The sequence below is a fragment of the Sabethes cyaneus genome, chromosome 2, assembly GCF_943734655.1.
Source record: "Sabethes cyaneus chromosome 2, idSabCyanKW18_F2, whole genome shotgun sequence".
Classification (NCBI taxonomy): Eukaryota; Metazoa; Arthropoda; class Insecta; order Diptera; family Culicidae; genus Sabethes; species Sabethes cyaneus.
The window spans coordinates 183,904,050-183,931,111 of NC_071354.1; the positions used below are offsets into that span (position 1 = coordinate 183,904,050).

At 41.7% G+C, this 27,062-nt stretch overlaps 1 protein-coding gene across 1 annotated transcript; it reads right to left on the reverse strand.

Moving 5' to 3' along the window:
- Positions 1-535: 535 nt before the first annotated feature.
- Positions 536-25,504, reverse strand: LOC128736428 (semaphorin-1A). The gene is made up of 7 exons (XM_053830910.1): positions 25,360-25,504; positions 12,133-12,540; positions 11,736-12,071; positions 10,626-11,675; positions 2,153-2,324; positions 1,839-2,085; positions 536-667 (listed from the first exon to the last, which is right to left on the reverse strand). The coding sequence occupies exons 1-7, from the start codon at positions 25,502-25,504 to the stop codon at positions 638-640; spliced, it is 2,388 nt and encodes a 795-aa protein (XP_053686885.1). The 3' UTR covers positions 536-637.
- Positions 25,505-27,062: the final 1,558 nt, after the last annotated feature.

Sequence of the window (27,062 nt, forward strand, 5' to 3'; positions counted from 1 at the left end):
AAAGTGTTACGTTTATGCGTTTGTGAAAAACTTTGGCTCCGCCAATCAGCGCCGTAAAAAGCCGGCCAGATTTCCAACGAATGTTTGGAAAATTGTTTGTTCGTTCTCGTAAGCCAGCGCAAGGGTCAGTGCTTGTACGCAGATAGTAAGGCATCAATAAAATGGACTTTTTGTTTGAAAGTGCAACAATTGACAAATAAATTCGGTCTGTTAGGATGCACCAGTCCATCGTTAAAGGCAATTCGATAATCACTGCTCTACCGCTAGGGAGCCTTCGGCTCCCGTTCCCGTATTGTCGGAGTGCGTAGCCATTTAGCATGGGCACATGTTTGTGGTTTATGATTTTTTTTTATAAAGGCATTCATTCATTCGCGTGCACGGCTCTTCGCAGGCAGGTTTGGGGGAATGATTTGTGCTAGGCACGCAGTCTCTTACTAACGTATAAAATCATCTCTGTACACGATCTTGTATAAACTTTTCCCTTCCTTGTTTTGTTTGCCGACACGCCCTCGGAGCGCACTATACTGGTGTGCACGCGACGCGGGGGAGGCAATCCTGACAGGTTGTTACAAATTACATTCGCTACAACACTGTTCTTCGAACTCTACTTTCTCTCTCTCTCTCTCGCACAATGCGCCTAAGGCTTGAAAGTCTTCAACTGTCGCGTCTGTTGAGGGGAAAAGAGAATCTTATTGCATTGGTTACACGTGAATTTGCGTTGAACTTCGTGCTGGTTGGTTATTTTTCATTATTATTTTGATTATCTATGCAGAATATTTTGCCGGAAACCAATCGATAGATAAGCGATGATATTGTGAGGTGAAAAAATGTAATAGATTAGAAAAAATTAGCAATCAGTATACTGTCAAAGAGAACGTTATTGTGTTTCACAGGTCTAGTGAAGAAAGTACAATCTTGACATTTGCCGAAGTAGGCTGCGTGCAACCAAACACGTGCTTTTACTGTCAGTTCAAAATGAATTTAACATTCAGTCTTGCAGAATTAAGTCAAAATATCATTCAAAAGAGTCACTATTTTAATAGAAACTGATTTTCTATTCAAAAGTGAGTTTCAAAATTACTATTTAAAACATCAACGGTATTCTAATTTACCATCTACTCATACTTTGGTTAAGAAAGAAAGAAACACTAGTCTGTTATCTAGAGTTTAAACAAATTGAAAGAATAAATATTGAATAAATACGGTATTCTATTCTAGACCGTTGTAGGGGATAGTCCCAGGTAACACAGAGTTTTTAGTAAAGCTTTCCGGACAAAATATTCTGCAACAATGAAAGATGGTGGTAGAATTTCCCGTAAATTTCATAGCAGCTTGCTGCTGAAACGTAAACGGTTATTATCAGAGTCGCAGTCAGCTCTACGTTTAATTGTCGATTTTACAGGATGAAAGCTGATGAACGTGCTGTGTCGTGCTCAATGATTGTTTTTTTAGGGTTAAATAAATTATTAACAAACAGAAAAAGACCTGTAGTAATATACCTGGTACCGTTTTGTTTTGCAGATGCTTTAGTTTTGAAGAGGAAGATACTAATCCACAGGCAGACAGAAGATGAAATAATTTTGACGAGTAACTAGCCAGCCGGTGACGTTCTCGGAGAGGTGGTCGAAATATCGTATTTTGATTCTGCGGTTGTCCGCTTTTTTACGGACAACGCAGACTAGAGGTTATCAGGAATAATGTGTTTTGTTTGATTGGTTGTTTGTTTATGTAGATGTAGATTTTGGAGGGGTTTGCGCACTAGCACTAGTACAGCGAGCGGTTATTTTGTCCCAATCACCGAAAGCACTATCTTACTATCAAATATACGTCTTCTTCACCTTCTGCAGGGTGCCCATGCCTTTGCTGATGTCCTTTTCCAGATTTTCGGTCGAGTTCTTACACTCGACGCTTCGATCCTTGTAGTCGAAGTCGATATTGTCTTTCATATTGTTCTGTTGCTGCTGCAGCTGCTGCACTATGGCCTGATGCTGCGTGTGGTACTGATTGGTGGTGTTCATCAGCAGGTTGACGTCCTTCCCGCTGGTACGGTTTTGCGACAGCATGCTCAAATTCTTTGCGGGATGCCTGGTTGGATTACAGGAAAAAAATTAGTAATTTTTGAACCAGAAACACGCATAGAAAGCAAACTTACCAGTTCAGCTGATTTCGGTGCTCGCTGTTGCCATGAAAGGGCTGCTTTTTCATGACCTGACGGGTAATGCAGATCCCCACAAGTATACCGATCAGTACCGAGAACACTGCCAGCATGAGGTTGAATTCCCAGCCCAGCGATGCTACCGCTACATTTTCCTTTACGAAAGGATCTGAAAAAAAACAGAAGACCGTATTAGTTGATTATTGTATTGCAGTACTAGACTAATACAATTGAGATGATCGAAGCAAGCCGTGGCTATTGAAAGAACGAATAAATTTTCATTTAAATTACACCAGTTTAATCTATTTAATGAAAAGGTCTGAGCATATCCTGCAATGACAATGAGAACAAACTACTTAAAAATTCGAGGGTAAGATCCCAATGTTTCCATCCCAATGTGGCGACAATAAAGCAGCGCATGGAGTGGGACTCGTGTTCTACATGGAAAACAAATGAAGCGTGCCATTAGGTGGAGGCCCATTAATGATCGTCTCTGCGTGTTGAGGATCCAGGACGAACTTTTTTAACTACAGCCTGATAAATGTGTACGCACCGACAAACCCAAAGACGTGAAGGAGGAATTTTATGATTTTCTCGGAAGGACATGACGGCCCATGACATGACATAAAGATAGTTATAGGGGATATAAATACAGAGGAATGGCTATCTGTAGTACCCCATTTTGGACGACAGAACATTTAGAAGCATACCTAGAAACACCCTAATGGGGAGGGCTGCCTTCAGATCGACCGCATTCTGGTCGAAGGTCCCGAACTTCTCGGATGTCGTAGACGTACGATTCTTTCGGGGGCCAAACGGGGAGCGAAATACACCCCCGTTTCCAGCGTATTCAAATCGAGACCAACGAGGAAGAAGATACGACGCTCGGCCGTCAAAGAGGCCGCAACTGCGATGTAAGGTGAGGAAATCTCGAGCGCACGAATTGATTGGTTTGGCAGGAATGCCAACAAGCGATAGAACTGTAGGAAAAAAGAGCTTGGAAAAACTATTTAAGCGTTTACACGAGGGAGAATTTGGCCACGTAACGACCAGCGCGGAATGAGTTGACCATGATCTTGAGGAAGAAAAAGCGCCAGGAGAAGGACAGGGATCGTGAGAAGCTGACAACTATTAAGGGCTAATGACATGCGCAAGTTTTACGAGAAGATGAACCAAACTCATAAGGGGTACTAAACTCCTGACAAGTGTAGGGACAAGGTAAAGGAGCTAATCACAAACGAGCGTGAGGTGGTCGACAAGTGGACGCAGTTCTTCGATGAGCATCTCAACGGCGATATGACAGAAGGAGATGCAACGGAAGTTAACCTAGGAATGACTACAAATGACAACAGTGTACCGGCTCATGATCTCGAAGAGATCCGGCGAGAAATCCACCAGCTGAAAAATAATAGAGCCATCGGGAAGGACCAACTCCCGGCCGAACTCTACAAAAATGGCCAAAAACCGCCAGCAACGGCAGTTCGCTGGCTGATTTCATAGATTTGGGAGGAGGAGAAACTACCGGAGTGGATGGAAGGTGTAGTCTGTCCCATCTACAAAAAGCGCGACCGGCTAGATTGCTGTAATTACCGCGGCATCACGTTAGTCGAAACCGCCTCAAAGTGCTCTCCCAGATTTTGGTGCGTCGTCTATCCCCAATAGCAAGAGAATCCGTAGGGCGAGCTTAACGGGGGTCCGTGCTACTACGGATCAAATGTTACTCTTCGACAAATCCTTCAGAAATGTCGAGAATACAACATGCCCACGCATCATATTTTCGCGGATTTCAGGGCAGCATACGATACAGTTGATTGAAAACAGCTATGGAAGATAATGCACGAGTACGTTGTTCCGGACAAACTGACGCAGCTGACCAAAGCTACCCGGGAGCGAGTGATGTGTTACGTGCGCGTTTCGGGCCATTCTCGAATCCTTTCGAATCGCGCAGAGGGTTGCGGCAAGGGGATGAACTGTCCTTGTCCTGTATGTTATTCAATACCGCTATCGAAGGTGTAATCCGACAAGCGGGCATCGAAACGAGAGGAACGATCAACAACTCCTAGCCTTCGCAGACGACCCCGGCATCATTAGTAGAAACCTTGGAACTACGGAAGCAAAATACATCAGACTAAAAACGGAGGCTAGGAGGATTGATGTAACCCAATCAATGCTTCGAAAACCAAACATATGGTAGGAAGAGGTTCCAGAGGAAGCAACGTTTGCTTCCGACGGACAGCGACTATTGATGGTGGTGGAAGTGGAAGTGGTAGATGAGTTCGTATATTTGGGATGTCTGGTCACCGCCGACAATAATACGAGTAAGAAGATCCAACGACACTTTCAAGCTGAAATTCGAGTCTACTTTTCCCTCCGCAAAACGCTTTGATCAAGGAGCATACGCTATCGCACAAAGTTGACGAAGTAAAAAAACGCTAATCAGACCGGTAATCCTCTACGGACTTGAGACAGTAACTTTGCTTACGGAAGACATACGTGCACTTGCCGCATACGAACGACAGGTTTGACCCGAATGACCCTAGAGTCAAAGGGTTATAAATGTAAATAAATAAATAAATAAATGAATGAAAGGTGTTACGGACTATTTTTGGCAGAGTACAAACGGATAGCGGAGAGTGGCGTAGGCGTATGAACCACAAGTTGCGGGCACTACTTGGAGAGATTCCCATCGTATACTTGACGAAAGTTCGGAGACTACGGTGAGCCTACCACGCTGCAAGGATGCCGGATGAGTGTGCAGAGGCTCTTCAAGAGCCCCCAGGTGGCACCAGGAATAGAGGCGATCAACGTGCTAGATGACTCGACCAGATTGCGACCGACTTGCGTGTGTCGAGAAGCGCAACGAATTGGCGCAGCCCAGGAACGACCCTGGGCAGTGGAGAGGTATTCTTGATACAACAAGAGCCACCCTGGTTCTTGGGTGGTAAAGTAGGTAACAGTTGACAGCAGTAAATTAGCAGGGATTCAATTTATCCTTTCAAAAGGGTAATAACTGAACAAAAAAGAAATGAGATTGTTTTCCATGTATTTAATCTCGCTCGTAACACTTCACGTGGCACGTCTCTTTTAACATCTGCTTTTGTGGTATTTTAACATATTCTTTTTCTATGCATAGTTTTGTCGTCGCCCTTAAAATTTTTTGTCGCTTCTTTGGCATTTTTTTCGGTGCCATTTCATCGTATTTTTGTCGCCTTTTTTTCATTATAATTTTGTCATTTTTCTGTCGGATTTTCACTGTCTCTTTGAAGTCTATTTGCTGTCTTTTCGTTGTTCATTAGTCCACTTTTCGTCATTTTATGGTCGCCCTTCCGCCGTTTTCTGACATCTCTCTCTCTCTCTCTCTCTCACACACACACACACACACACACACACACACACACACACACACACACACACACACACACACACACACACACACACACACACACACACACACACACACACACACACACACACACACACACACACACACACACACACACACACACACACACACACACACACACACACACACACACACACACACACACACACACACACACACACACACGTCAAAAGGTCGTCTACTCGTCGTTTTATGACCATTGTTTTTCACATTTTGGGCACTTTTTTCGAAGGTATTCGCCGATTTTTTTGTTCTTTTTATTGTGTCCTTTCGTTATTGTCCTTGTGTTATTTTGTTGTCTTATTTGCATCTTTTGTCATCTCTACATATTCTGTTGTCGTCGTTCCGCCGTTTTTTAGTAACTTTTTTACAATTTTTGTCGTCCTGTTCCTTGTTAAGACATCAGCAATACACTCAAGTCTTTTTCACACAGGGAATACGTGGCGCGTAAAATAAAACCGTGGTAATTCAAAAAATGTTGCGACAAACGCGCGCTAATTCAAAAAGCGTCATAAAAATAAACCGTATCAATTCAAAAACCGTCGTAAAAAAAATCGCGTTTATTAAAAAATCACCGGAAAAGCAATTTAAAATCCAAAAGTTGTCGAAAAAACTATTTGAATTTAAAATCGTTGAGAAAATCACGTAAAAGCGATTGACGGCGCTTGACAGTCAAGCACAATTACAAAATTACATACAAGCAAGTCAGCAATTCGATAAAAAATCTTTAAAAAAGCAGCAAAAGTCTATTCGCCGGGTAGAGAAAGTTAACAAAACAAACGTGGAATCTTTTTATAATTTCGTTAAAAAGATAACTCTAAGATCAGTTTATCCGGAAAAATCTCGAAATTTAATTTTTTGTTTTTCGAGAAAATACTCGAGTGTTATTTTCTATGTTTTTTCAATCATAGTCTAACTCTTAAAAGGTTAAGCTATTTTTATAAACCGGTTTTTGTTTTCAACACGCTTTTCTTATTTATTTTGGGTTTGTGTGACGTCCAAAGGGTAGGGGAGGAGATTGAGTTTTGTGACACAATCGGACAGAGGGGGGAGGGGGGGGGGTCTCCAAAAGCAGAAATTTGGTGGACGTCATATTTGAATCGTCCCTTTCAAACGTGTTTTTGTCGGTTTTTAGGTGTTTTGCCGCTGTTTTGGCATCTTTTCGTCGTCATTTCATCATATTTTCATGTTTTTACCGTCGTATTTTTGTTGTCTTTTGGTAGCTTTTCAGCGTATTTTCGTCACCTTTTAATCTAACAGCCACGGTTGTCGCTCTCGCTCGCCATTGCAGACCGAGCTGCTGATACCGACCACTCGCGAGGGCTCCCGCTCCCGCCCGTGAGTAGAATCGAGAGCGAAGATGAAGAAGAAAAGAAAAAGTACTGCAAAGTCTGCCTGTGGGCCACTAGCTCTCATGGGAAGCTGGTTGCTCACGAGTTGTTTGACTCGCGATTGGACTATGCAGAAAGACGCTACGAAGCTGGGCGTTCGCGAGTTTGTAGGTATCAGAATGTTTGCACACAATAACGGCAGCTGTTTGTCTGACGCTATGCTTCTCATAATCGCTCGCGTAAGAGTAGACTTCTCGCTCGATTAGCAACATAAGGTTGATCCACCAAGTCCAGGGAAGAGACAAACAAAATTGTTGAAGAAATTGGTCAAATAGTATCTCGGGGGTGAGACAGGGTGCGAAGAGATACGAGCGGTAAAAAAGATTGGACGAGCATGGAGATCCGCGGATTGAACCAAGCTATACTGCCGCCGGAAGCATATCTGTCCCATGTTACAAAACACGAAAATGAGAAAATCGCATCCAAAGTTGAAAAACTGATTTTTTCTAAACTTACTTAGTTTTGATGTTATTATTTGTCTCTCTTTGAGATAATGTTGAAAAACTTCACTAAATTTTATATACAACTTGAAACCATTTTATATGAAAAGGTATATGCAGCGAGACAAATATGCGTCCATTTTTCCAGTGGGACAAATTGTTTTTAAATTTTTTCGAGTTTTTCTAGTATAAACACCATGTTTTCAATTCATATTATACAAATACATGTATAATTATAGCGTTAGACAACAAAATGTCGAAAATGACAAAATGTAACATGGGACAGTTATGCTTCCACCGGCAGTATAATGGGTAACCACTGAAAATTTCCTATATCAATGCGAATATATCATTGGATCTGACATCACTGACGAGTGCTTGGTGTTTTTGAAACACGAGTGTCATGGATGATTTCCGGCAACGTAGTTCGTAGTTCGTTCCTTTTTATCAAGCATGGAGATCCCCACTGGAAGAATACGGTGAGCCGGTGCCTGCTGCAAGAATGCCGAACAGTTACCCTGGAGAAGATAGTGTTTGCTGCGAATCACGTAGGAACAAGATGACCAGAATCACAGTTTGTTAGACCAGTTGCAGCCAGACCGGGCAGCGAATACCCGGTGTCCAAGAAATAGGAGAACCGCCGAGCCGAGTTGATCGGTGAAATTTTGTTCATAAGGCTATGTCTTAGAACGGAAAGCCAAATAAATAGATAATAATTCATTTGATAAAGCGGATATAATTATAAGGGTATATAACTAAAATCAAATAGGGCAAATAACTGATAAAATGTACATTTGCAAAAAATTCCAGAAGTCCTAACGGCGCTAAATCTGGCGAATACGGCGATCTGTTGAGTTTTTGGCCCAAAAAAGTGGCGCAGAGGCCAAATTTGGCAAATTTGGGAAAAAAGGGAGGACGTTAATTCAAATTTTGGACTTAAAAAAAGAAGAAGTTGCCTTAAATTTCGAACTTAAAAAGAGAGGACGTAATTCAAGTTTCGGACTTAAAAAGAGGGGATGTTAATTAAAATTTCGGTCGCTAAAAAGTGGCCGTAAAACGAAATCACGTAAGATGACTGAACGTAAGCAGAGATTCTAGTGTAACATTCTTAAATGACTGTTTGACCAGAATTCAGTCAGAAGGAATCCTTGATGTGCAACACTGCACGTAAATCAAAGAAAACAGAGCGTAAAACTTTGATTTTCGCGTGACTTCAGCGCACCCTTTTCTCGGCCTCGCTTCGCCTTTTGAGCCTCCATGTAAAAGTTATCGAACGTAACGTACAATTATCTTCAAAGGCTTTTGTGCATCGTTTCAAACGTTCATTTGTTGGTGGTGCATTTGTTTTATTTGAAACGCAAAATTTAATGCAAGCTCTTTGCTCTGTTGTTAAATCGGACATCGTAAAAATCATTGCTTCACAAAAAGAAAACACAACAAACTCTGCTCTTTGTTGTACCTATTATAAACACAAATGATGTGATTGTCTTCTAAACTGACATGAACATTAAAGGCAGTCGTACCATCGTAAAAATCATAATAGTAACACGCTTGTGAATCGATTGGTTCGGAATTATGGACTGAAATTATGGATTGTGAATACAATAAATATGGACAGCGAAGATACCTCAAATGTGGCTGAAGTCAATAATACGCATAACGCACTGTCGTGTGAATGAGAAAAATATTACTACTTAGCTACCATTGAAATAAATAATTCTAAAACATTATCTATTTTATGTTATTTGGCTTGATCTTTGATCACTAGACAATATGAAAGAAAGTTAATATTTAGCATAGAAACGAGTTTTTTGCTAAACAAATATCAAAGAGCTCACTTTTAGTGTCGCTCAACCTGCCTTAAACTATATGACACAATTGCATAATAATATACCAGCTATTGATACTTACAACTTTGAACTATTTTACGTCGTAAAATAGGCTGTAAACTGCCCTTAAACCGGCGATTTCAAATCAGCTCAGCTGATCACATGTAAACGTAGTAAATACTTGGATTTGCTAGCTTTATAATAGCAAGACAATTAGTTTTAAAAGGTTAAACTATCACACACTGTAGGGTGTGTGTCTTGATGCGAGGAACGTGAAAGTCGGTCATCTACATTCCAAGGCCACGAACGTGAATGAAAGCGAATGGGAGAAAATTTGTAAAAAAAAATGGAAAATGAAACCTCACAAAACGCACTTTTTCCACAGTAAAATTTAACTAGTAGTCCACTGATACAAGGAACGATTGATTTAAATTTTTTCCAAGAAAAACCAACTCAGTTTTTGATCGCTGAAGTATTGACATTTGGTATTACCTACGCTTATTGACGTATTTCTCCTATCTATTATATCAGAAGAAGAAAACTATCAGAAGTAAAGTATCAAACCGTTAGTCTGGTAGTTTAATGTGAATCACAAAGTTAATTGACTCCGTCATGTTGGTCCCTGGTCGCTATTGAACGCTGTTAATATTGTTGCCATAAATCGTTCGAATAATGCAGTTTTAACGATAAACCAAACATCAGGATAAATTGGTTATTTTCGCCGAATGGTCTGAATTGAAAAGTACAATCGCATCGTACCTTTCTCACAAAAGGTCAGCTTTTCTAAGAATCAACAATAAACAGCAAATTGCGCTGTTTTTCTTTCAGGCACGGTTTTTCTTTAAATTATGTTCCCAGTTGTGTATTGATTACTGCTTTTATTACTATCGAGCAGCACAGAGTTAGCTAGCAAAGGTTTGTCGCCATTCATGACAGACCCGCACAGCGCACACACTCACAGGAGAGTGGACCGGTTGCGTTTGCTTGGCATTGAGGCTCAATTTAGCAAATTGGCAAATTGATGGATAATCAATCATTGCACACTTGCATGCACTTGCGGTCCCGTCCGGCCGACCACGGGGGAACAAATAAAACACACAAGCCAAACAAAAAGCATTCAAACAATAACCATAAAAGCTAGCAAGCACCACTAATCGAAAGGTGCGGCGAAAGCAACGTGATGCGCATTTCAACCTCAACGGGTTCTGCATGCATGCATAAATGGTTCTGTTTGTTTGGCACTCGGCTATTTTGGGGTTAATAATTCGATGTGATCAGCATAACGCCCAGTTCAGCAGAAACAATAAAAATTACGCAAGTATATTGCCTCGCTGGTAAATGGCATTTAAACGCAAACAGCGTTCGACGCACGCTTGCCTTCCGTCCGAGGGCGAGGATGACACTAACCTGTTTTATGATGATACTGATGGGTGCCGATTTTGTTCGTCAGCTCGCTTCCCTCGATCGAGGTCATGGGTATTTCGTTATCGATATCGATCGGACCGATCGAGGACACGGTGCCCCTGCTGGACTGAATTATGACGACGTTTTTCGTTTCGCTGCTTTTCTCCTTCTCCGCACTGCCGGATCCGTCGACCCGCGTGTACAGATCGTTATCCTCCACCTTGTGCTGCCGCTGGTCACGCTGGTCGTATTTTTTGCAAATTTCATTCACACCGGATCCGTCCAACCGCTGGAAGAGGTTTTCGATCGGGTGACCACCGGTGCGGGCATCCTCCACCGAGCGGCATTCGCGGTTCACATCGTCCCACGCGCAGTACGGGTCCTGCAGTTCCAAACACTTGCGGCAGGACTTGAACTCGTGCTCATTGCAGTTGCTTAGTGGAAGCGATATGATCTTTCCATTGCTAATCACGATCAACTTCCTGTTTTTTCTGGATATCGTCATTTCGTTGACTTTGGTTCCTATCGGAAACGCTTGCGTTTCACTGATAACGACGGTTTTGACATCTTCCGTTGTGTTTGACGATAGAATGTTGACAAACTTAATGACTTTTCCGTCGTTAGTACCAACGAACACCACGTCGTACGTCGTACCATGAAGCGCCTTAACCTGAGGATCTACCGTAATGGCGGACAACCGATACAGCAGGCTAACCCTGGTAAACACCGGCCGCGAATGAAGCGATTGCACCGGCATATCCATGAGGGTGTTCATTCTAACGAAATTAACCGACGCCTTCGGCAGTGTTCGGCTGTCGTCCACACATTTGCCGGGACGGGGTTCCGGTACCTGGCTCTGCGGTACCTGCAGCCAGTTGGAATGGCTATCGCGTTGCGATTTGAACGGACCTTCAAACGTGTCCAGGATGTCCTGAATGGAGAAAGCACACACGGCCGAACCACCGATTGCGTTCTCCGGAGTGGTCATGATCGCGTAGATGATCTGATTCGATTGGCCTCCGTAGATGCCGTTGATGGTTTTTGTGGTCGATTCTGTGGATAGAAATAATTTTCGTAAGTTAAAAGCATTAATCGAACTGGGGGGTAACTTACGAATCTCATCGAAGTAGAACGGATAATCGCCGGGAATGGAACAGTTTAGGCGTGCTTTTAGGAACGACGTCCACCGGTCGTTGAGCGGATGTGGGCCACCCTTGTCGTTTTTGCACACTCGGCTAACGCGCGAGTAGATCGCTTTGCCGCAGTTCATGTACTCGACGGCAACTTCCCGGAAGAAAAATAGCACGTATCCGTTGTGCTCGACGGCACTGACGAAAGCCGGCTGATTCAGCTGCTTGCTATCGTACTGTTCGGTTCGCTGCGGTTCCCGATAGATCAGCGGATCGGCACCGGAGAAATCAGCCACCGTAGCCGAGTAAAGGTGACCGTCTGAAAGATTTTAAGGTTGTGATGATAATTGAGTCTGGTTGTCAGGCTGAAGTAAACTTACCGGTATAGACGTAGGAGCTGTTGTGCAGCGGATTGTAGGGACAGCGGCCCAGCGCTTCCATCTCGTTGCTATCGTAGACTATGGTCCCATCGCTGGGTAGTACATTGTAATACCGACAGAGGGGTTTGTACGAATTGGTTCCACATAGCATGATCCTATTCGCTCCCACCCGTGCGTACACTCGTATGTAGTTCTGACAGTCCTGGTCCTGTTTGCCCTTCAGTGTGCACAGCTCACGGTGCGCGTCCGAAGAGCTCCAGGTGACCCGTTGGTTCGTGCTCTCGATCAACCGATCGAGACTGATGTTGTACAAGGCATTTCGCGCGCCGATCAGTATCGAACTGTCATCCTGATGTAGCAGCTTAAAGTAATCAGTGCTGTTGCCGAAAAAGGCGGGTATCGTGTTATCTGAAATGGAGAACGAGAAGAAGAAGGAAAAAAAGACGGTCATCGATTGAAGAGCAAAACACATTCCAAATTTCGAATTCAAATTTATTCAATCAGCGAACGCGAACGCGTCGATTGAACCTTGCGCGCCTGAGAAGAAGACGACGGGGGTCAAGTGTTTATGTGACTCGTAGCGGTACCCAGCGACAGCATCCGCATCGACATCGATAAAGCATAATTTATGAAACTCATTCTACAGTTAGATCGAATCGTTCCGATATGCTGGTGAGTGAGAATAATCAACCGAAGGGGGTAACCGAATGAACTGCTTACAATGATTTATCGCGCTCTATTGCTGATGATGGTAGGTAAGATTATTCAGACGTTATTCATAGATTATTGTTCGGAATGAGAACTTTATTTGAAACTATGGCAAATATTTTGTTCGTTTAATTTGATGGTGACAAGTTGACGTATGACACCTATTATAGGCAAAACCCCGCGACAGGACAAGCTGCAAACCTTGAATGAATGAATCAATTGAACTGAGTTCACACCTTATAGATAAACACTGCCGCCCGTCTCGTTCCGGAGCGGAGCGCTATTTGTTCCTATCAAATCGATGGATGCTTGACCAACATGAGTTTGAAGTGTTGATTTGTGTTTTCGCGTTTTATTGTTTTACTTTCAGACGCCTGAGCGCAAGTGGCCTTTTCCAGTTCATTTCAAGGTGCCGTCTTCTCCGGGCGGGTCATCGCATCAATTTGCGAAAAACAGGTGCGAAAACTAAACACTTAAACGTGAAACTTCACGCTGGGCTCTGGGTGCTTCGTGGCGGCTCGATGCACGAGTGAATGTTTGCGCAGAAAGAGATGCTGGTTGAAAACTCCTTTCGGTAATTCAAATACAAGCTCTTCTAGAGTGCATTACTTTCAAGGCATTTTGCACGAAGAGTTAAGTGATTTGACCGCGGTTGATTGAATTTGGCCGACAATTTAAACGATCGTTGGTTTAGGGGAAGATAAAAAATCAATCTTTCAATCTTACAAATAAAATTGCTAATTTTTACATACTTTATATCGAAAACAACAAATGTGAGCATGACGTAAGACTACGAATACTTTCCAAATTCATAGCTTTTAATAATTTTGTTACTGAATGAAAGGTATTTTAATAAACTTTTTAAAATAAAATGTCAACAAAAACGTAGATTTTTCTATGATTGCTTAATTTAAATATTATTGTTTTTTTTTCGTGTTGTCATGGTATAAACGCAAGGTGTGGTGTCCTTTCAGGTAAGGAAATGTATTTTTTCAACAAAAATGAATCAGAACTCATGAACCATAGATACCAAGTTCTGGCTTCCTTAACAAAATGTCGTGATCTACTCGATCGAATGCTGCCTTGAAATTAGTATTGGTAGACACCATCAACGTGCCATTTTCAATTGTGCGAACGCACAGTGGCGCAAATTCGGTTAAATTTGAGGCAAACAAATCGCTTTGGGCAGAATCCTACCCAGGTAACCAATAAGCATTTCCAATGGAATTTGAAAGCAAGCCAATAAGCATTTAAGTTGCTTTAAATGCTACTTAAATGCTTTTTTGGCAAAATATGCGGCTACTTTACTGCTAGCCCTCTTATAGTGCTGACAATGCGTATTTGCAGCTAGTTACCAACAAGAAGAATTCAAATAGAATTGTGGATGCCAATTTACAACAGTTATGCAGTCAAAAAGCTGATAAACAACAACCTGCAGTATAAAACGCCAGGGATGCTAATAAACGACTGATTTACTGCTTATTTTAATGCTTATTGGTTACCTGGGTAGTGCTTTCCTAGTTGAAATTCAATTCAGGAGTAAAAAACGCCTTATTGATAATTATTTCAAAACTATATAGATATAACAGCATAAATAGGTGATACCTCTATAATTTCGGACGTCTCTCTTGTCACCTTGCTTGTGAACAGGAAACATAAATGAGGAACTCCACAGTTCAGGAAGTTTGCTTTGTTCCAGAGACCTGTTGAATAATTTCGTTAATAGAGTAAGCAATACTTCTGTACACTACTGCAGAATGGAAGCTGGAATGCCACCTGGACAGCAGCATATGAAATATGAGCATATGAGCATACGATCGGTGGGATGGACAGGGAAGTCATTGCCGAACAGTAGGGCGCCATATCTCTCGGTAAACACAATAACGTCGAAGCCACACTCACTTGCATCCAGAAACAATGGGTCTACCTTTGTTCGTAATCCTCGCACGTGTTGGTAGTATAAGCAGAGCCGTAGTGTGACATTGTTCCGCCCTTGGCGAAGACCCCATTTAGCACTCCCTAGTTTCTTAATTCCGTATTCCTTCCAAATTTATTATTTTCGATAGGATTTTAAACCACCAACCAGATTCTGAGCCTGCGCTAAGTTCTGGAACACATTTTGTATAAGGTTTTGTTTCTAATTTTGGAACAAATTTGGACTAGATTCTGGACCAAATTTTGGATCTGGGGCAGATTCTGGGCCACTGGTTGTTGATCAGTTTTTAAACCAGCAACTGGATTTAGGATCAGGTTTTGAACCAGATTTCAGACATGGACCATATTTTGGACCCGGACTAGATTGCGAGCCGAATTTTTTTATCAACTTTTGTTTCAGATTTTGGGATAGATTTGGCCTAGAATCTGGACCAAATTTTGAACAACATTTTTGATCCGATTTTTGACCTGGTTTTGAATCAGACTTTGTATTAGATTTCAGATCAGATTATGGACCCCAATAAGATCTTCTAGTTGTATCAGTTTCTAGATCGGATTTTGGCCCACATTTTCATCAGATTTGGTCCAGATTTTAGATATTTTGGACCACATATTTGATCAAATTTTGGACGAGATTTTAGACCCTGTTGCAGGTGAGAACCTTGCTCCGATTCTGGACCACATTTTTATCATATTTTGGAGCTCCAACCAGATTTTAGATCACATTTTGAATCAGATTTTGTAGCAAATTTTTAAACAGATTTGAACTAGATTCTGGACAAGATTTAGGAGTACATTTTTAATTAGATTTTGGCAATATTTTGAACCAGATTCTGGACTTGAAACGTTGGACCTTCATCAGATTCTGAGCCAGACAACATTTTTGTCAAATTTAGACCAGGTTTTGGATAGGATTTTGGGCCACATTTTTGTTCAGATGTGGAACAAGATTTTGAACCACATACTGGGCCAAGATTTTGAGCCTGGGCCAGATTCTGAAACACATTTTTTATCAGATTTTGAATCAAATTTAGACAACATGCTCAAATTGGACCGGATTATAAACCATTAGATCAGATTTTGGACCACATTTTTGATCAGATTTTAAACCAGCAACTGGATCTTGGATCAGATTTTGAACCAGATTCTCAACCTGGACCACAATTTGCACTTGGACTATGTGATCTACAACATTTTTTAGCAAATTTTGTTTCAGATTTGGACTACAATTTGAACCATGTTTTCGACCACATTTTTCATCAGGTTTTGGATTGGAGATGTTAGACCTGGCGAAGACCCGATTCTTAAATCAGTCTTCCTTCGAAGTTTATTATTTTTTAGAATCAGACTGTCATGATTCGTTTAACTCCCTATATCCAGCACTTGGCTAACGCCCTTGGCGAGGGCTAGCCTGGCCAACTGCATGCTACGGCATTGAGTGTAAGCGCATGGGGTGACTATCGTGCGTGTTGCAAATTGTAACAGGTCCATAGTTCAAGCACAGACTAACAGACATAGCATTGACTGTCCCATTTTTCATACGCTAAAACATTCATTTCAAATGTCATTGATGTTGGTTGTGAATGTCTCCGTATTTGTCAAAGTGGCGCTTTTTAGCGAAAGGAAGGGCAGTGCTTAGAAATAATAGAAAATCTGTTCAATTTATGCAATACACTGGTAACTCTCAATATACTACTCAAACAGATGAAATGAACACAGCATTGCCAACCTGAAAACAAATATTCGAGCGAATCACTTGCGTTCATGTTCATGTTATTTTTTACATTCATTCATTAGTTCTCGATAATAGTGAATGAAATCAAATGTGAATGATTCATTCATTTTGAACTACCGACAACGGTAAACGAAATTACAACAAACGTAAACATTACTCTAAAGTTTTAATTAATATTTTTCAGCCAGGTTTTGGCTGATTTTAAAAAGCAATTAAAAAAAATCTTTGCAATCTAAAATATCAGTCATGAGCGAGAAAATTGGCTGACAGGTTAATCGATCATCCAACACTGCAATTCATAAATGAATTGGTTTGTAGGGTAGAAAACTGAGAACTGAGATAAGCACTGTCAGCAGCTCAGCAGTCAGATCTATGGGCTGACAGGAAAAAATACTACCTGGCGTAAAACTCTGTGCGCTGAATGCGTTTAATTTTCGCCTTTATGCAGGGTTGTCAGTTTTTCGAGCACTGAGGAAGGAAAGGCCACTTATAAAACACACTCTAACCTCGTTTTACGTCCACTATTGGGGGACGTCAAAAATCGGTCTTAAAAAAGAGGACGTTAATTCAAATTTTGGACGTAAAACGAGAGGACGTAATTCAAATTTGGGACGTAAAACGAGAGGACGTTAATTCAAATTTTGGACGTAAAAAAGAGGACGTTAATTAAAATTTTAGATGTAAAACGAGAGAACGTTAATTCAAATTTCGAATGTAAAAAAGGTGACGTAAAACGAAATCACGTACAATGAATGGACGTAAAAAGAAATTCTAGTGTACTTGCTTGTCCGAGGGTTGCTCCTGTTGTAAGTTGATATTTGGGAATGTCGATCATAGATGGTGTTACTGTGCAGGCCAAATATGCGTGACGATATTTTTTGTGGGATTTTGTTCAAAGAGTTATGTCTGTTTGTCTAGGGTTGAAGTCTGAGGCTGAAAACCGCGAGCAGTGCTACAATAAAATAAGCAGTGCGTCCAGATCAGGGGCGTAGCTAGTAATTTTCTTAGGCAGGGTTACAATTCGGCATAACCAAACCCTAAAGGGGTTTTCAAAAAATGGGGAATGGTTTTGTATCATTTTGATGTTATTTTTCATTACTGCGCCAGTTTTTTTTGTATTTTTGATTGTATTTTGTATTTGTTAATTGAATTTTTTTGTCATATTATTTTGTTATTTTTGTATTATCTGGTATGATTTTGTATCATTTCCACATCGTCGTCGTCAGCAGCCTAAAACCGGGCTGGCTCATGCTTTTTCAGGCAGTCGTCTCCATTCAACTCGATATTGGGCCACTTGTCGACAATTTCCCAGTCGTCCCGGAAATCGCAAATCACTATCGACCTGGTCGAGCCATCTTGCACTCTGAGTCCCCCTGTTCCTGGTGCCGGTCGGGTTGTTGAAGAGAACTGTTTTCGTTGCACTGTCGTGCGGCATCCTAACGACATGTCCGGCCCACCGTAACCTACCGACTTTTGCTAGATGTACGATGGGCATTTCTCCAAGCAGTGTATGTAGCTCATGATTCATAGGCCTCTACCACTCTCCGCTTTCAGTTTGTTGTCCCCCAAATATCGTCCGCAGCACCTTCCGCTCGAACACGGCAAGGGAGCATATGTCCTCCGTAAGCAGCGTCAAGGCTTCAAATGCATAAAGAACTTGGATTTTATACATTGTCAGCTTCGTACGACGGCGTATGCTTCATGATCGTATCGTTTTGCGAAGGGCAAAACGGCACGCGTTTTTTTCTCTTGAGCCTCTTCCTTTAATGTATTTGGTCTTCGACGCAATAATTTGTAGCCCTCCTAGACTCCTCTTTCAGTCTGACGTAGATTGCCTGAGCCGTCGCAAAGTTCCTGGTTGTGATATCAAAGTCATATGCAAGCAGAGATGCCAGGTGATTTTTTGAAAAGTCTTCACAAATCCAGAAAAATGTCTTCATTTGTCTTCTTCCGGCTTTCCAGATTTTTTTACCCATTTGAATTGCATGGTGAAGACATGTCTTCAAGTGAAGACATTTCAAAATAAAAGTCTTCTTTGTAACAAAAATGTCTTCAAAATGAAGACGTTTCTTTACTTCTGGCATCTCTGTATGCAAAGCCTAGGAGTTGGCTACCTTTGGTGAAAATTGTCCCACTCATTTCGATCCCCGCTCGTCCGAGCGGCGTTGAACAGCATGCAGGATAAGCTTCCACCTTATCTCAACCTTCGCCACGTCGAAATGCACACGAAACACATCACCTGATCCAATGCACTACTGATCAGTCGCGTTAATTTATCCGGAAAACCTTGTTAGTGCATTATTTTCCATAGCTGGTCTCGATCGACTGTATCGTATGCTGCTTTGAAATCATGCATGATGTGATGCATGGGCACGTTGTACTCCGGACATTTCTGCAAGATCTGTCGGATGGTAAACATCTGGTCCGTAGTTGCACGAGCCCTGTACTGTCGGTGGCAGCCGGCGTAACAGGATCTGGAAGAGTACCTTGTAGGCGGCGCTTACCACCGTTATGCCGCGATAGTTGCAGAAGTCGAGTTGATCGCCCTTTTAGTAGATGGGACAAACCACTCCCTCCATCCATTCCCCCGGTAGCCTCACTTCATCCTCCCGTTTACTATTATTAATCGAAAAGATAATGAGTTTTTATGCCGATTTGAGAATGGGTAAAATCTCAACTCAAATCGGCTCTTCCCATTCACATTTGAAATCTTTATTTAGACTCTAGATTCGATGGAGAAAACAATAAGTAAACAATAAACTCAGTGTAGAGCCGCTGGGATTTTTTTTGGAAAACAAAACATTATATTTCTACTATATTACTTCTGCTATATTTTATGTGACCTTAACAGGTATTTTACACGGCAAGCAGGTACCAAATTTTTTAGTTTACATCTCAATATATTTTTTTAATAGGCCATCAGTTTTTGATTGAGCCAAAATATCGTCTCTTCTGCAGATCACCCGAACCTATACCTGCGTATTATCAACCGATGTAGTCCTTATCCGATGAATAATCTTATTTCCGTCATTTCGTCTCGGACTATTTTGTCTTCCTTATTTTTAGCTCATATGCGTACAGTTGTGAGAACCAAATCAATTTCAACCAAGATTAATATACTAGATTCGCTTCATTAATCTTTTCGAGAACATGCGCGATTGTCGTGAGGAATCTAATAAACGAAACAAATTTAGCGATCTCTTCCTAGCCGCCGGCCATCTATCTCATACGAGCAGCAGGGGCGCGAGTGGGGCCCGCATAGCACACCGGTTTATTTATACCTACCTCCATCATAATGGATTCGACTATGACAATCGAAACGAGTTTGAAACTTAATTGAAATTTCGTTTTCGTTCTTAGCGTTCTTATGAATGATCGGAGATAAGCCTGCCCGGCTGCCGTCAAGTGGCTTGGGTTTGTCCCGCGGAGGGAGAGGGTTACTCTAATCGGTAAATTTGTAAACCAGGTTGGTTGAGGTATTTTGGAGAGGCTGAAAGTGACCTCCTTTTACGGTAGCACTTAAGTCTGGATTGGTGGCAGTCTATATCAAATCATCTTTTGTCACACACACGGAAGTTAGTCGTAATCCCATCGATTAACTAAAGTTCACTTCCCCGTCCAGTAACACGCAGTTGCTTGCTGGTTTGTGCGATAGGTGTTGCACACACAAAACAAGATACTTTACTGCCAGTCATCAGCCTTACCAAGAAATGATTAGGCGAAGCAATTATACTGATTATCTTTGGTGACTTGATGTTTATGCTATCTCAATTCTAACACCGGAATCCTTCGTTTGGCCTACTAGAATCAACAATCGCTGAGTTCACAAGGGGTGGGCACTAACACACAAGGTACAACAACTCACCAGGAATCACTCGATCTGTCAAAACATCCCAAATTTTCACTCGACATTCGCACCACAAGGGTGCTTCTTCTAGAGTAGAGAGAGATAGCGGAGTTAGCCAACACCGATGTAAAACGATGCTCGACTCCTAAGGTCAATTTGGGGCAGCCCTCGTAACATCTACAGTGACGGGGGTCTGCCTGCTGCGATCATCCGCCGGTGGATTAGACAAAACAATCGCACTGCACTGCGATGATGGGGCCATTGCGAAAGCGCAGCGACCATTTGATGCGATCAAGTGGAAAACATTTAACTGCGAGCTCGCGAGTGAGAGAGGATGCGCTCGTTGCGGAAAATTCATTCACCGCTGTCAGCAAGCGGCGCGGTCGCGGTGGCGGCATCTGATTGAGCGTGAGTGTTGTGCTTAACTTAACTTGTGAGCACCAATTTTTTTCTGTTTTGTTTTGTTAAGTACCAGCAGAGGTCGCCGAATCCTCACACCGGGTCAGGTGACCGCGAGAGCAAATGCACTGCTCAAGTGTCGGGCAATGATAATTGAGTAATCGATCTTTTCGTAAAAGCTTTTTGAAAAGCGATGCAATGCGCTCGGTTGGTTGCGCGTGTTGTCAGTTACTCAATCTTGATTGATCTTCTTCTGTGCGATTGGCAAATATGCAAATGGTGGTAGACCAATGCAAAGTATTCGAGTTTAATTGATTGTGACCAGTCGGAGATAGAAACCGGAGGGTAACGTATATAGAAATAAAAACAAACATTAAAAACGATTTATTTATAGTACGAATGACAAGTTCTGACACGCCCTGTTTTTATCATGACATGCTACAAATCAACCTGTTTATTGCTATTTTTTCTGCAAGAAACTTTGCCTACTCTATTGACGCAGGTAACTATGATGATTGCTTTGTAGGTTGTGTGAAACTTGCTTGGTGGGCAAATAAAAATCCCGGTTTGAAGTTCTTGTCAAGTGTGAAAACATGCAAATCTTGGATTTTATGTCGAACCAGAGGTAGAATCTCCTTGTTCAGCTTCTGCAAATAGGGTTGGCTACTACAGATTTGCACAGCAGTTCCAAATATATATTTTGAAAACCATTTAATATTCCTAATATAAGCAATATGGAAATAATTTTCGATATTCAAAATTAATGCAAAAAAATTATAAATTAAAACTGTGAGCTTTGTTGACAAAAAAACTGGCTAACTATAGTCCCTCTGTCACACCTGCAGTAAAATTTCAAATTCCGCGTGAAAATACAATCTCTCCATCATAGTCGGACCCGTCTCATCAGAACCATTTGAATATTCAAATGACCATCATTATCGCGTGTGGTGCTGCTCTCTGTGTTGTGTGGCACCTTTCCGCAACTGCGGTCCGTACACTTTCAGTGTCAAACTGTGTCAGAAAGGCAGTTTGTATGCAGAATTTATCACCGCGGAAGATAAATATTGCACAATACCTATCTACCTTCGCGGGACCCCCCCTGACGGCAGGGGGTTGGTGGGTCGTTAGTGCGGTATCGTCTTCCAAGAAAGACTGCGCTAATCTCTTACCTTGTGCGATAATGTATTCCCAGGGAGAGTATGAGTTTCGCAAACTTCACACATATCATTTTGCACGTCGGAAATCGACACTCCACAGCATGTTAGCCTGAGCGCTGCAATCTTATCTCGTACGATTGTTAGTGCAAACAAAAAATCCCAATAGCTTACGATAATATTGATTCACGATGGATACATAGAAAAAGAACAGGTGCAATGAAAATTTTACTGCGGAAGAATTGTGAAACAAACCTCCAAGTACGTTGTTCAACGTTAATGGAAACTTCCACGTCACTGCTTGGGACCCAAACAACAATTTGGGTTTAATTGCACACTTAAAATAGTTCTAGTGACCGAAATTGAGCATACAATAAGCACAATAAGGATGGGGAATGCTCCATAGATTACATAGTCATGGTTACGAAGTCTGCTTGATGTACAAATGAAGGTGGTGATAAAACCACTCTTATAGCTAGTGTAGTACACTGACTCGAGAAACCCAAACAAGCATTTATGTTTAAGAGTAGCTTATTCAACGATTGTATAGCTGATAGCAAGCGCTTGATAAACTATTATACAAGAACAGTGTTCCTTACGTATGTAATGAGGACTCGCCTGGGTAACTAAGCACACAGCATCCATAAAAATGCAAATAAGCATATTTACTTACTTACTTACTGAGTAGCGATACAACAAAACCTGAACAATATCGCAACCGTTGAAGGTCACGTTGTTGAATTCATACAAAAAAGAAGCATAATTAGAGTGCAATTAAACTCCAATAGTTCTTTCAGAACCAATGCATACATTGATGTATTTAAACCTGTGAAAGCCTCGTAGCTACATCATGACAACAAAACCTGTCAACAGGTTTCCCAGCATTGATGGTTTGTATAAAATTTGATGGTCGACATAAATTTGCCATATTCAGCTCGTGGCTCTCGAACTCATTTGCCCAATAGTTTCCAATTCATTTTCCTAGCTACTTTTTGTTGCATGCCAACAAGGTTTACCAAAACGGACGCTTTTATTTTACTGGTCCGTTGCTCTGCTATCAACAGTCCTTTCAATTGCAAACTATGAATTGATCTTCGCAGTCAAAAACCCTTTCCGAACTCCACCTAATAAACGTTATAAAGTATAACTTTTCTCGCAAGGAAAGCATACAATTTACTTGTTTTAATTCTGTCCGGTGCTTTGCAGATTGAATTGAGTTCGTTTGCATTTCACTTCCTTCATCGTCGCAGATTTGAAAAGTTACGATTAATCTTTATGGTCCATTACAAGCTTACATTGGTGAGCCGAAGATTGATTGTTATTAGCTTTCAATTGCTTGTAACCAGTAGTGCTGGAAAAATCATACTGTCAAACTGTTACTGGTCCGATTGCAAGAAAAACGCAGTGGCTTTACTTACTCGAAGCTCCCTCTTGACAGCCCCCCAATGATAAGCCCTTTATGCCAAGGAACACGTTTGCTCAAGGGGTCGGTCACTCGGCACAGCCGTTTTTATGTTATGCGACTTGCAACAAGCCGAACTGTGCCGATGCTGTACCGAAAGTGCCCAACTGCAAGATTTGTTAAATTCGTTATAATCTGATAGATCTGGCAACCGTGCGAGATGATTTTGACAACTGGCAGTGCTCCCATTTCATAGGTAAAATTGAACTGGAGGTGTGCCGCTTGACATCTCAGGAGTGCCGCGGCACAATGTGCTGAGTGTCCGACCCCTTGCGTTTGCTAACACGTCGCTGTTTTTCTGTGACTGAATCTGAAACGTTAAAAACACTGGGCGGGACATGACTTCATAAAAATTCAATGCGTCGGTCATTGTTGTTTGGAGTATAATATCCAAGATAAAGATGTCGAGGAGGTGGCAAAAAACCCTAACCCTGTCAGGCAAACTCCGGAATTCACGTAAAAAACCGCGATAATTCCAAAATTCTCGAAAAAAACGGCGTAAACTCCGAAATTCACGTAAAAAACCGCGTACATTCCAAAATTCGCTGACCATTGATCAAAGGGGAGGTTCAAACATGTAAAAAAGGCTTTGTCTCGCTGTATAGGAATTACCGCAAAGAAGACAGATTTACAAGTGGCTAGGGGACAAAAGGAGAAGGAGTTGCCAAATGTAGACACATTCAAATAAAGTAAAAGGGGTTTGTTTCTTGCATTATGAGTTACAAACAGATGTACAAGTAGCTGGAAGACAAAGGGGCACCAAATAAGTTCGGCCAATCGGCTAGTAATGAATATAAAACGAAAGATACCTCCGGGAAATTGGAAAATGCTAGAATAAATGTTACTATAAAACCTACTTCATAAGGTACAACCTTCGTAGACATAGCGAATAAGAGGCCGCTAGTATGTCAGGAAAAGATTTATTCATCAAAATATATATTTCACATGCGTAAAAAGAGAACATTCCTATCAGTTCCCCTTCTTGAAAGCGATGTAGTTTATGACATATTTTGGGTTCTCTGCGCGGTATAAAACATATTTATCTGCAGTTAGCAGTAATAAAGACGTAATGAATTTATTCCACAGAACGATAAAACGATATTTACTCGAGCAGCACATTAGCTTTTATAGTACATCAGACTTCCCTAGTCATCACATCATAATTATGTTCTGAAGGGACCAATTCATTTTTCATCTTGAGATCGTTGTCAACGGAAAATTGCTTGTTGGTTTTCCTTTTCCATAGCTTTACTCAGAGAGCTGTTGCCAGTGTCGCGTGTCAAGAATAATTTACCACAAGCAACAGGAGGTATTCCAAAATGAACTGACACATCGACGGCTAGTTTATTCTATTAATCAGTTCCTAAACTTACTCTGAGCGATTTCGGAACACTATCCATTCTGTTGGTTTTTCAAAAATTACATTAACCTTAGAGTCCATCTTTATGAACACGGTCTAGACAGAATCGACAGAGTCAAATCATTAGATTTTTTCCCAACATTTACGATGTACTACACGTAGTAACTTTACATGCTGTCAACGCAACCCAACCGTGAGGATAGTGTCATGTTACCGCATCAAAACCGCATCAGAATAGAACCCATCTGATAGAAGGAAGCCATACGGTTTACATGCATACGGATAAAACGATTGGCAACAAAACGATCTGCTCAACGAGCCGTAAAACAATAGGTGAGCTGTGACCCCTCAAAGTCGGAACCAACCGACGAACCGGTCTCGATGAGCTTAAACTAAACCGGAAATCATTCGAGCTTCAGACGATCACGTTGCGCTGGACAGAGGAGCAGCAGCAGCGGAGCAATAAAAATTACACACAGATATCGGATGTCACCAAACCGGATCAAGTGCCGGATCCAGTGGGTATCTGTTAAGCCACGCGCGTACGCTTGGGGAAGTAAATTTATCAACGACGGCGAACGATTTATTACTGAAAAGCGCATAAATATATGGGAAGAAACTACTCACCATACGTAATATATGACCTAGTGAGGACATCTGGCGTCCAACTGCTTGTCCTATCTAACGAACAGCTAATTAATACTATCAGAACGACTGCTAATCTGTTCAGGTGCCTGTTCAGCGTCGCTGCCAGTATGCTGTTCGGAGTCATCTTGCTCGAGGGCATATTATTTCTATCCGGAAAAAGAATCTGTGATTGTGATCTCTCTGTTTCGTATCCAGCTTTCCTGTCACACGCAGTGCATTTTATTAAAGTTTTCTGCCACCACAGAAGCGGCTCGTTGTCTTACGGGTATTCAGGCCCGGCGGGTCTGCCAGCAGGAAAATGCGTATACAACTTTTCAACAATTTCTAGCACTCCCGATGCTGGCCGCTGCTAGGCATAGTGTAGGCCCTACGGCTGCTGCTGTTGCTGCTGCTAGTGACTGGTGATCTACTTTAAAATCTAGCACATCGGGCGATTATTATTAGTTGTTGCCCTGGTATGATCACCATTAATTAGTGTCAACCTGACTGCCACTGTCGTCGCTTGGCTTGGAATTCCAACGTTGGCCGCAAACCGCCTGAGAGTTTAGGTCATCTTTAGCCACTGAAAAAATATGAGATAGAGAAATTAGTTAGTTAGTTAGCTTAGATCTTATATTTTTTTATTGTATCAGGTATCTAATTAGGGTTTGAGCTTGAGTCATCACTGCAACAGGAACGACAAAAAAAAACGAAACCAAACATAACAAGCGATGATTAATACCTATGTTAGCGCCTCTCATGACATGTGATCGAGGGGCCAATGTTCTCAACTGTCAGTCAGAAGCAAGGGTTAAATCCTGCATGGCAATAAGTATCAAATTTGCATACAATATTACAACCCATCATCGTTCTTTCTAGTCGTTTTTCTTTCTCTACTTGATGATGGCGACCGGTCTCGGTCGCAACCTGTCCCATTTCTGCTGTACCCAATTCCCATGTGCATAGCACATCGCATCGCAAGTGCAGCTCTGAATTAATCCCCCTTTGTATAATGAACATTAATATCGAATTTTACATTCTAATTAAACTCTCACCATTCAGTTGAACTGTGGGTTCCCTAGTTTCACTAGCTAAACAAACGGATGAAAAATCGTATGTATTAAGGGCACTGTACACGGAAAAATATGGGCAAGGGAATGATTAAGAATGCCCCTTTGACAGGGTCTACTTATTAGCTTCCCGTCATCATCCAAGTTTTTCTAATGGATATTTGTTGATGTTAAGTACAATTTTATACCTATCAATCAAAGAACTTTATTTTTCCAGCCAAAAATACTCAGTGTGTGCCTGGATTCCATCCAATTGCTGTGGGTTAAGTGAGTAGCGCCTTAAATTACATATTCACCCCTTTTTCCATTGGTTTCTTAACGTTATTTATATTCGTTCTAGAATGCATAATTCGATAGGCGCAGCACAGTCTACCGGTTTGGTGTCGTTGTTTTTCCACCGTCACCGTCACCGTCGTCGTCGTCCGTTTCGCTCCGTGTGGAACGAAAAGCCGCCGCAACCTTTTCCAGCATGTTTTAGCCTTTGACGCTTAGCGTCACCGCTACGTACTTGCACTTTGATCGTCCGTCGTTGACTTGAATGACGCTTTCATTTTCAACAGGGGCCAACCGACCGACCGACCGACATATTCTATTTCACAGTCGAATTTCTGTGGAGAATGGTTTGCTTCTAAT